Source organism: Emydura macquarii, unplaced genomic scaffold (genome assembly GCF_026122565.2).
Source record: "Emydura macquarii macquarii isolate MOO-44397 ecotype Brisbane River unplaced genomic scaffold, CSIRO-AGI_Emac_v2 contig_1483, whole genome shotgun sequence".
Classification (NCBI taxonomy): domain Eukaryota; kingdom Metazoa; phylum Chordata; order Testudines; family Chelidae; genus Emydura; species Emydura macquarii.
In genome coordinates this window covers 4,620,020-4,632,067 of record NW_027131620.1, presented here as the reverse complement: position 1 = coordinate 4,632,067, position 12,048 = coordinate 4,620,020, and the positions used below count along the sequence as shown (strand labels likewise).

Genomic DNA, 12,048 nt, shown 5'->3' with positions numbered 1-12,048 from the left:
GGAGAGAGGAACTCTTCTGCAGGACTCAATACTGGACAATTAGGGAGTGAAATTGACTGGCTCAGAAGTAAATCTTGTCCAACCCTCATCCGAAAGGGCTGTAGCTAGCACATGGAGACGGACTTGAAATACATGGATAATCTACCATCTGCCATAGAAATAATACCAACCATCCCCAGTGAAGTTCACCCAGGGGAAGCATGAAAAATGATGGATGATAACAAGGGGACTGGAAATCGGATAGTAACAGTTCAGCCTGAGGAACGATGCTGTATTGTTTCTGATCCTGTCAGCTGTTGGCAGAATAATCCTTCCCTAAATCATCATGCTGAATAATTAACAATGGGAGCATACAAGCCAACCAAGAGCACACAAAGCAATCCATGACTTCTGGAATCACTTTTCGTTTGTGTCTAGTCAATTTATGCATTTACACATGCACAGATCACTGTTACGTAGGCAGCGAACCAGCTGCAAGAGCCATTTGTTGTGAGAATATTGCAGTGCCCCGGAAATTATTGCTAGACTTGAATTGACTTTAACGTGACATTGTTAACACACAAGGTGCTTTACACGGCAATGGGGTAGATGCTGGTAGTTCTGGGACCATTCAGCCCTAGCTGTGTGGGTGGCCCAGCTATTATTAGCAAAGTCATGGACATTAGAGGCTGTTTTAGTAACGGAGTTAATGGCTAGGACATGGGGGTTATCCGCTTCCTTCCTTGGAGACAAAAAATTAAGCACAGTTTTAAAAGGAACTGCCTGCTGGTAGAAAGAGGCAGAGTGATGTTCCTGGATACTGACTTCCTCCATTAATCCCCAGGACAAGGGCAGCAAAAGGGTGTAAGTCGTGCCGCGAAGGGAAAACGAGCTAGGCCAGATGAAAACAGAGTCTTCACGCCTCACTCAGCTCTTGGCTTCTCAGCTCAGTCTGCCAGTTTCATACACCCCCACCCCACCTCTGATGAACAGCCATTGTTCACCTTCACCTCCAGAGCCCAGAGTGAATTATAATGGTGGCTCAGCATTACCCGCCTGTTTTACAGATGGAGAAACTGAGGCCCGGGGTGGTTTACAGCTATGCTTTCCAAAATGGCTGCTAACAGCGGGGAGGCCCGATTTGAGATACCTAGGGCCTGACTGTCTGAGCAGCCAAGCACCTGCAGACTCCACTGGAATCAAATGCCGTGAAAGTGACGTTTAAGTGAGATCTAACTGCAGTGGAGGCCTTATGCGGCCTATCTGCACAGGGCTGAACTTTAACACAGCACTGAAGAGATCTTAAGTGCGTCGTTCATTGGAGCTATGAGTATTTATGCCAGCTGTCCCTGTCAGGGTACATCTGCACGGCAAAAGCTAAGCATGGGCTGGTCCACCAGTTTGCACCCAGCTAGTGCACCTCACAGCGTCAGTGAGGATAGCACAGCGTAGGCAGAACAAGCCCGGCATGAACCCTGGCCTGAGTACCTATTTGGTTTGCTAACCTGCCCTGCAGCCTGCGCTGTGTTATCTTAACTGGATCCAAGTCAGCTCAAGCAGGCTATCCTGTGCAGAGCTTCTGCTGTGTAGACACAACCCAAGTATTGCAAGACCTTGCAGAGTTGCACTGATTTAGCCAGTGGTGCTAATTTACACCCATTCAGTTAAAGGGCTGCAAAAACCTGCATGGATGTGCATTTGGGTTCAAACCAGGCTGAATGCGGTTTCGTTTTGGTCTGTTAGGAATGTGTTGATGCCAAAACAGACTAAGACCCTCACACCAAAGCAAGTGTCCACGCCGGGGTTTGCACGAGTGTCACTAAACGGATTTTAAAACAGACTGAGGTTAGATAGGTGCAACTTTCTTGTGTAGAGAAGGCCTCGGAGACAAAAGGAAATATTTGTAGTTAGCGAGGGACAGGAAAGCATGATGAAAATGCAGGAGAAATCAAGTATAACTTGTGTTGAGAGCCTCGTGCTACAGGGCCGGGTGTTCTCTTCTGCATTAACTGCTAAACTGCTTAATTTTAAGGTTACACCAAGAGAGAGGAACTCTGGTAACACTTGAGCTAAAATTCAAAGCCATTCCTGAGACCAGTCTTCCCTCATTGCTCAGGACCCGATTTTCTGTGCTCAGCACCTACAGTTGGAGCCAGATTCTCAAAAGCCCTCTGCTCCCGGCAGCTCCCATGGCCAAGATGCTGAGCTTGTTTGAAAATCTGGCCCCCCGTCTGCGGCTTTGTGGCTGTTAATGTGATGAAATGGCAGCCATTTAAGCAAAAGATGCCATTTCAGACCATCACCACCACGCTCAGTTACCCACATCACACAGAATTTCTAGGAACTCGTTCGGTCGTAACTAAGAACACATTTCACTCTCCTTTCATGCCATTAACACTTTGGCGAGCCTTTGTCTTCAGCACCTCAGACTGGCCAAAGCACCTGAAAACACAGAGACAGCTAGCACTGCTAGGGATAACGGAGTGCTCTTGTCTTCATTTGAATAAAGACAATTCGGTATTTTTAAGTATGTTCTACTTCAACGATTTATAATGAATCTGTGTAAAAGCTCGATTCACCCTCAAGAGACCCATGCAGCTGCTCACCACAACGTGGTAGTCTAGAATCAACGCTGTTAATACAACAATCTCTAGTACAGAGTTTTTCCTAAGGATGCCATATGCATCAGAGCCCAGATTCTTAGCCTCTGCAAATTGGCATTGCTCCATTGTCATCAATGGATCACACTGATTTACACCCTCTGAGGATCTGGCTATTTGTATTTAACCCTGTCTCCTGGAAATACATTTTTCTAGCAACACAGGAGACACTTAACATTATACGGAGCATTTAATAGTGGAGGCCAATCGCCAGAAACACTCAGAAGATTCTGGTAGGGGAGAATCCTACATTTTCCATTGCCTTTTAACTAGCAGATGTGCTGTTTAACTTCGAAGCATGCTGCATAGCTATGGCACAAAAACTTCAATTAGATTTTGGCTTATGGAAATTATATCAGGTGTCTGACCTGGTTTACAGCATGTCAGACCAAATTAAATGGTATTGCCCCATAACGTGACAGGTAGAGATATGCCTGAGGAATGAAGTGTAGACCCAAATTTGAAATTTCCCAGAGCCTGCCTGTGTGACCAGATTTGGGGGTTATGGTTCAGGCCTCTTTCTAGTGACAGCAGATGAAGAAATTATTTGCATCGCACCCTGAATTTTATCCACATAAAACACTTGTACAGTAAATGATGTATGAGATCTCCCCGATTATTTTAGCGTGAATGGATGCAACAGAGGCTGAATGATGATAGGCCTATTACGTACAAGGGAACCAGCCGATTCCTCTGCTGATTTGCTAATTGAGTGCCTTCCTGCTTACTCCAACCTTTGATAGTGTGCGGCTTTCCATTTGCATTGCTCCTTCTGTGGCTAAATGCACGAAGACTATGTGAATCATAATCTGGGAAGCTGAGGCAGGCTACTCCATATAGTCTGCTCTTAGCTCAACACTTCTATTGACTGCATCTCTGAGAAGAGAGCGACAATTTCTTTGGGTGCTGGCTAGAATGGGGAGGAGAAAAGGTGTCTGAAGCATAAATATTTGGCCCTGCGATTGCTTTTTCAAGTTGGCAGATTACACAGCCAACTGCTGACCCAGGTGATCGCAGATAATTCAAACTATTTGCAGTGAGGAGATTACAGTGTGATCCTAATCGAGCCAGATAAGCATCTTCTTGGGATTCATCTCAGCAAGCAGCCGGGCTTCCTCAATGCATTGGATCTGGCCCATATGTTGACTGTTCAGTCATGGCCCAAATCAAATAAAGACAGCGTTTCCCTCCCCCTGAGCTCCTGAAAACACACGCCAGATCTGAGCCAGGAGCAACAAAAGGACGTTTCAGAGGCACAAAGATAAATTGATCCCCATCAATGGATCCACCAAAGAGACATGGACTTTGTCAGTCTAAGATGAATTGCTGCTGCAGGACTTTATATTGATGCACTAAGGCCATGTCTACATTGACGGGCTGTCAGTGAAGACCCGCTCAGTCGATCCAGAAGTCGACGTACTAAAACCACCTCAAGTGGCGTAGCGCTGCAGCGAGGGGAACGCGGTTCCTGTCAGCGCAGTGCAGTGAAGATGGCGAGCAGAAGAGAAGCACAGAAGTCGACGGGAGTTACGCAAGTTCTTTGCGTACTTTGCGTAACTCCCGTCGACTGCCGCCGAATCGCCGAAGTAAGTGTAGATCAAGCCTAAGTAGCATCTTTTCAGTTTGTTTCAAGCCACAGCCAATAGATCTTTACTCTGCGCATGCAAATAAAGGCCCTTGCTTAGAGAAAGATGGGAGGGTTGCTTCACCCACCCACTACCGTAGCACTGCCACCTCTTTGAGGAAATGCAGCAGCTGTTTAAACAGCACCCAGAAACTTGATGCTTCATTCATTTCAGGACAGCAAGAGGAAAGAAGATAATTTTTCCCATTTTCCTTCTGATAAACTGAGGTTGTCCTTCTGATAAACCGACCAACACTAAAGGGTTTAATTATGAGGGCTAGTTACATAGCCTAAATAAAGAGGATGAACTAGAAAGAGATAACCCTTGGTACATCCAGAGTGTGTGTATACATACAGAGGAAGTTACTGCTCCATTTCCCCCACCATCCCGCTAGGCCACCTGTGCAGGAGAAATTTTGGGCAGGAGGGTAGAAACGAGGTGAAGGGAGCAGCACTTCCAATAAGAATACATTTGCTGAATGTGGTTTCTTAAGGTTAACATGCTGAATTTTTATATCACAACTTTTATCCTCCGTGATCTCAAAGAGTTTCACAAACTACATACATACTGATTCACCACTGAAATGCAGCCACCTCTGGGGAGGAGAGCAGCAGCTGACATAGTATGCTGTAAAACAGTGAAGGGAGGCAAATTTGTCAGACTGGACAGACACAGACACAGAAAATGCACAATTAACGACAAAGTCTGTGAAAGGAGGTGAAACGACTGGGTCATCTTCAACGCAGGCCGGCAATGAGTTCTGGTCACAGATCCTGCACGCTCTTTTCTTGTACCCTAAGTTAAGTTTAGTTAGCACACAACACAGAAGTTGATCTACATATAATGCAAAGGAGAATAATCCATGTATAATATGACTGGAATGCATTAGCTTCCATTTACAGGGAACTTCTTCCAACCGGTGCCTTCTCCCCATATCCACGTTTCATAGTTTATTGTTGGAAATGTCATGCTATAAAACAAATGGCTTAGAAGGCCAAAGACCTATTGAAATTTTCAGAGTGTATGTTTCACAGCTGTTGCCTTCTTTGGGCTGTTGGCTAAAAGCACTGCCTCAGTCCCAGTGGTAACCAACAAATCACATCTGGATAATCCTGTTCCAGTGGAATGGACGGCAGCCAAAATACATTTGCAGCTATACATCATGCATTTTTATAGCTTACTTATCTGTACATATGTAACCATTAGTGCCATCATGTTCCATGCGCAGGATAAAACGAACAGACTTCATTACCACGGATAAATATTCCATTGCTAAAACCAGATACCGGGACAGACCCTCAGCTGGACCCAGCTGCGGGAGATAGGAATCAAAAGGAGCCAGTAAAAATTTATCAATCCTGGGGATGGTTCTAAATCAGTCCTGGAATCACCTAGAGCAGGCTCAGGACTGCTGTAAGTTACATCAGCTGGCTACCGCACCCCACACGGCCACCCACCAGCAGGAGATTGCCACAACGCAGTCTGTGCTGGCCACTTCCTCCCCATTCCCTACGCTGGGTGCTAGAGGGAGAGTAGCACTGGAGCAGCTACATTGGATCTACACTAGCCATAACTCCCTCCATCAGAGGAATGCCCATTTGGGGAATTTCAGCTGCTTTCGATTTTATAGCAGTACAGACGGCAGAGCTGGGGCCAGGATCTGAGTGTTTGTATTTGTATCTCATACCAGGACGTTCTGTTCATACCAGACTATGAATCTTATGAGATAAAACCATAATTCCATATTTTTTTACTCAAAATAAGAACTTCATGATCTGGCTGTTAATTCTGCCAGACCTCTGGATGCTCACACAGATGCAGCGTAACTTCTCCCGACAAGAAGTAGCACTGCTGTGTCCTACAAAGCTGGAACAGGTGGGGTTTTGAAGAAGTACCCTTTGATTGTTGGTAACTTTTAAACAGCATGTGAATTATTAAATATTTTTATAACAGATAAGATAGAAAGCTGCCTGTTAGGACAAATTATCTCCATTAGATAATAAGATCCTCAGGACAGCCAGAGACACAGTGTGTTTTTTTATTTTTACACCTCTGCAGTGATCTATAAATAACAGAATATTTAACTTGGCTCAGGTGATCTGTAAAGATTTATTCTTATTTATCAATATGAGCCTTGCTTTTAATTAGATGGACCACATGAGAATAGGTTGGAGCCACAATCTCCCTCAGAACGCTTCTAAAACATTAAACCCGGTTCAGGAACATACATCAACATTTCATTTGACATCTGGGCCCAACCCTGCATAATCCTGTTCAGGTCTGGTTAGTTTTCTACCTGTGCCTATCACATTGAGCCAAATCAGATGATTTTCTAAACTTTTAGATGTGCAAAACGGCAGCCCCAGAAGGAACAGTTGTGTGAACTGCTAGCATCTGAACCACTGTGTGGTCTAACCGCTCTCAAAGCGGGAATCTGCCATGGTGGTTAAAATGCCAGTGGCTGTTGGCACACAGTCTCCAGTGTTTGCATTGCTGCCAGCAGTAAAAGCTGCACCAGTAACAACAGTGGGAAATTTTAGGCAGAAAAAGTTAAAATAGACACCCCAGTTTAGATCAAAATTTGGTCCATTAGAGTCACATGGAAGTGATCCTCTGCTAGTTATTTTTGAACAAGTTCCATAATCAACAGCGACTTAACTGAGAACAAAACTATTTATACATCTTTGACAATTTCCTCCTAGCTGCTTTTCGCACTATCCAATTCCTCCATATCAAGAGATCATGTCTGGATAACATGAGTAAAGATACTTTGGTGTGGGCCAGATGTGTCTTAAAGCCACCCTGGAATTTTAGAATTTACCATTTCTTAAAAGCATAGGAAGTTTGCTCTTTCACATCTATTACCAAAAGTTCGACTTAGAAGCCCCAGGCTGGCCTCAAAATGCTATATGCACTCCCTCTCCTTTTGATACTCAGAGCTTCCATTGAAATAGACACAGGCAACAATTCATAGCCTTCCCCACTGTAACTATTTCCACAGGGAAAAAAAAGTACTACCAACCAGTGGATTTTAAAGAATTGATAAGGTTTATCACGATTGATTTGCACCCCAAATAAACCTTCTGTCCCCCCCCCCCCCATTGGTCTAGAAAGTAAAAACCTAAAGGAAAGAAAGAGAGTAGAAAAGAAAATGGAGTTGCATTTATAAACAAGAAACAAAACAAAAAAACCACTGCCTCTTTGCATACCTAAAACTAGAACATCTTCGTGTCCCCCCATTTCTCCAAAGCTGTCTCTCCAGTAGAAAAAGGAAATCTATCGTTTTCCTTTACACAAACCCTGTTTAGGATTAGCTTTGGCGACTAAAAGGCCATCATTTTCTTGTGAGTGTATTTGTTTTTTAGTTCTCCCTAAGTGTCCTGTTAAATATCATTAACTGATGCCAAGTGAGGCAGTGTCTGAAGATGTGAAGCTTTTGCAATGCAGGCATGTCTGCAGGAAAAGCAGGGTGTAGAAACCATGGCTTTTCTTTCCTCTCCCTAAAGACGGAGCATGTAAGATAAGCAGCAAAATGAAATCAGCTACTTACAAGATATTTGTCTGGGGTGGAACTTCAGGGATGTTTTCCAGCATCAGATGCATGCATCTTACTGTTGTCCTAAAGCACAAGCAACGGCTAGGACAGGAGCAGGAGAAAGCAGGCAAGAGAAGAAAAAGCAAGAAGCCTGGAAGAACTGCAGATTTCACCAGCATGGTGTTCGCTGGAGTGTACTTTCCCTGATTCTGAACTGCAGGGAGTTGACAAAAGTTTCCCAGTCTAGAAGTCCAGGAGGAGGGGACTCATGTGTTTTCAATTAAATTAAGGCAGTTTGACCATGTAGCCTCCCACCCTCTCTGCCATAATGTACATTGTTGGAGATCAAACTGCTCCCCCACCCTCACTTAAGAGTTTGTACACAGCCCCCCACAATTGGCTTTGACTTATTCCCGCCTTGGCTCCCAGCTGGAATAGTAAATTAACTCCTCCTCACGTTCCTCCCCGTTGGCACAGTTCTACGTTTGTTTAAAAGTGCAACTAACCGCTCATTGACATTGGTGAAGTTAGCTGTGCAGCGGAAGAGAAAGGATGGCTTTGTGGTTAAAGCACTGGCCCAGGACTCAGGCGAGCTAGGTTTAATTTACTCTACTTGACTTTGGGAAAGTCTCTGTCTCTTGGGGTATGTCTCTACACTTCTAAGGTGCTATAAACAATAACTCAATCAGCAATATTCAGCTAAAGATAGTGGTGAGTTTGTTCTTTACAGTTAGTGCCTAACAGATAAATACCCTGCAGATAAACAGTCCCGTAAGGAACAATCCAGCACAGACTAGAAATGCAAGTGAAAACGGACTAGAGGACCCAACTAGTAATCCCCATCTCTCATTTCCAGGATTTTCTGATTGTTGCAATATGGACTAATTTGATCAATTAATAAAATGCTTTTTTTTGCCGGGATGCCTTGACCTACATGTAGAAAAATATCCAGGATTATGGATTTTTTTTTAAAGTTGCCTTGGATTTCTTGTATAAAGCAAGACATTGAACCCAGAGCTTGAAATAGTGATACTAACTATCCAAATTAGGGAAATTTAAACCCTAGCCCATGTTTTGCAGAGTGTGAGAAAATTCAGAAGTGAAGGAAAGAGCTAATTGTTCTTCATTCTGGACATTCTGCCTTTTAGAAAAAGCTTAAGGTTTAAGTCTGAAAGTTTCATAATTATTTTTAAAAGTGATGTAAGGTCGTAACATGTGCCATCTTAATTTGTGTATAAAGCATTAGGGGACAGAGCTATTTCAGGAACACTGAATGTGGCAAATTTCCAGGCTTCTCTGGCTGCAGAATCAGACCAAAGTTCCTTTTAAATCCATCATTTTCTCCCACCTTGTAAACTGTAAAATACAATTAAAATGACAAAAACATAATTAACAAGAGTCTGATATAAACCTTTAAAACCCAGGAAATGAGGAATTTGACGATGGAGTTCCAGCCATAAGATTCTCTCAACAGTAGGCTACAGACATAGGTATTACAGAATGTAGGCATGCCAGAATGAGTTAATGGAGTTCCAGCCTTCATCCTGTATTTCCTTTGCTTTTTGTAGTTCCCCCCTGCCCCAGGCCATTTATATTATTTGAGCACTTTAGGTTTGGTGTTTTTTGCCAGCTTGCCCCCACCTCTTTTTAGCCAATTTCCCATACTTAATGAGCTTCCAAAGGAGGGTTTAGATAATATATTCCAGAGTACGTTAACAAAATAATTCCCCCCAGACACATACACGCTCTTTGTAATTCTTTTCGGTGAGGCACAATGAACCAACTGTACTATAACAGTTTGCGGCTGCTGCATTTTATCTTACCACTTGAACCTTTTAGGTGGTAGTCTTATAGTTGATGGTAAAAAGTCATTCACTTTCCAGCCAGAAAAAGGAGACATTATACACCAGGTTTGTGGACTTGGTCTAACCTTCAAGCAATTTCTGTCTGTTTACATTGGCACCAATTTGAAAACGAGGCAAATTTGCTGGAAGTCTTCCACCTTCTACTCTGCAGGCTTGATTCTTGGTTATGAACAGTGACCTCTGGTGGCATACAAAAATCCCTCTCGAGATTACATACTGTGAAAGGCTAAAAAAATACCCACTTCCGTCTTCATGTAACTCAAACTGCTGGCATCCAAAGAGCAGACAGACAGTCTTAGATTAATGACAGTTTGAAGTTCGAATTTGAAACAAGCTAAATTCAGTCCCTTCCTGTATTGGTATTTATGAAACAAAGTAACAAGATTTTGATTAAAGTCTTGCAGTCCTGAATGGCATGTATTCTGACACTTTGTGTGTGGCTCCACACCTCTTCTCTTTCCAACCACACTGAAATCTATTGGAGCAGGTTAGTGTTATAAAAAATACTTTGGTGCAGTTCTACTCTGATAAATCACTGTAAAAAAGCCATGAAAGGTCCCACGTGTCAACGTCTTCCAGATCAAGTTTGTTCAGTTTGCAAATACAATATATTTTTTCTAACTGCTGTTTCTGAGCTTGGAACCTTAAAGTCAAAGTGGATTTTTTTAAATTAATTTATTATTTTAAAGAAAATAAGTATCTCCATACTGGACTGAACAAATGGTCCATCTAGTCATTCTGTCTTCTGAAAGTGGCAATTATTGAGTGATCCACTTCTTGTTGTCAAATCTCAGTTTCTGGCAGTCAGAAGTTTAGGGACATGCAGAGCGTGGAGTTGCATCCCTGACCACCATGGTTAATAGCCTCCATGAACTTACCTAATTCTTTTTTGAACCATTATTCTTTTGGGTTTCACAACATCCCATGGCAATGAGTTCCACAGGTTGACCATGTGTTCTATGAAGAAATATTTCTTTTTGTTTTAAACCTACTGATTATTAATTTCATTGGGTAACCTCTGGTTCTTCTGTTACATGAAGGATAAATAACACTTCCTCATCCACTTTCTCCCCACCATTCATGATTGTATAGATCTCTACAATATTCTTCCCCCTCCCCCGTCATCCCTTCTAACTTGAATAGTCTGTCTTTTAAATCTCTCCTTATATGAAAGCTGTCCCACCCCTAATCATTTATTGCTCTTCTCTGTACCTTTTCCAATTCTAATATATCTTTTTTGAGATGGGACAACCAGAACTGCGTGCAGTATTCAAGATGTGGGCAAACCCTGGGTTTATATAGTGGTGTTATGGTATTTCTATTATCTATTCCTTTCATCATGCCTAACATTGTTAGCTTTTTTGACTGCCACGGCACATTGAGATGTTTTCAGAGAGCTATCCACAATGGCTCCAAGATCTCTTTCTTGAGTGGTAACAGCTAATTTAGACCCCGTCATTTTGTATGTATAGTTCTGATTATGTTTTCCAACGTGTGTTACTTTGAATTGATCAACATTGAATTTCATCTGCCATTTTGTTGCCCAGTCTCCCAGTTTTTGTGAGATCTTCACTGAGAGCTTTGGACTTAACTATCTTGGGTAATTTTGTATCATCTGCAAACTTTGCTATCTCACTGTTTACCCCTTTTTCCAGCTCATTTATGAATAATTCTCCAGGCTCACTTATCTCCCAAAGACACTGCAATCATAGTTTAATGAATTCCACTGCTAATAAGAAAGCTCGTCTAGAATCCAGGACATTTTCCCATAGGTACCTTGACTAGGGTAACATATTTTGGGCCCTGATCCCGCAATGGATAGTATGCAAACATACCAGTCCATCCAGTAACTATTATCTGCAGAACTGGACCATTAACAAAGTCAGCAGACTTGACAATGACTAAACAAACAGTGAACAGTTCTAAGTAAGAAGATGCTATTTGTACAGTTTCTTAAAAAATGCCAACCTTCATTTGAAAAAAAAGCTGAAGTTTGAAATTAATATCTTCTCCTACTCATTTTCTCTCTTCTGTTTGGGAAACAGGTTGCTGTTGAGGTCTTTTATGGAACACGAGCCATCATAGGTACCTTCCTTTTGGATATACTTCGTGGAAATGAAAAAATGAGGGCTCAATCCTGCAAATACTTAACATATTAGCATTATTATAAACATGCCCAAGTTGTCTCATTAACTATGTTTGCAGGATCAAGTCCTAAATGTACAACGAATTTATGCAATAATAATTTACATATACAAAAAATGTGGCCCTTCCTGTCTTTTTGAGTCTCATTCATATTGTCTTGACACAGTGTATGATTGTTATTGTATGTACCCAACTGTGAAACTAATTTCATAAACAATATTTATTGCAAAAATAATTAT

General features: G+C 42.3%; 1 protein-coding gene across 1 annotated transcript in view; it reads right to left on the bottom strand.

The window, feature by feature from the left end:
- LOC137157005 (peroxidasin homolog) overlaps positions 1–7,984 on the bottom strand; it is a 55,020-nt gene extending 47,036 nt beyond the window's left edge. Inside the window, exon 1 of the mRNA XM_067554086.1 lies at positions 7,815–7,984. Within this exon, the coding sequence (XP_067410187.1) occupies positions 7,815–7,978 (164 nt within the window). The 5' untranslated portion in view covers positions 7,979–7,984. The remainder of the gene's footprint in view (positions 1–7,814) is intronic.
- Positions 7,985–12,048: the final 4,064 nt, after the last annotated feature.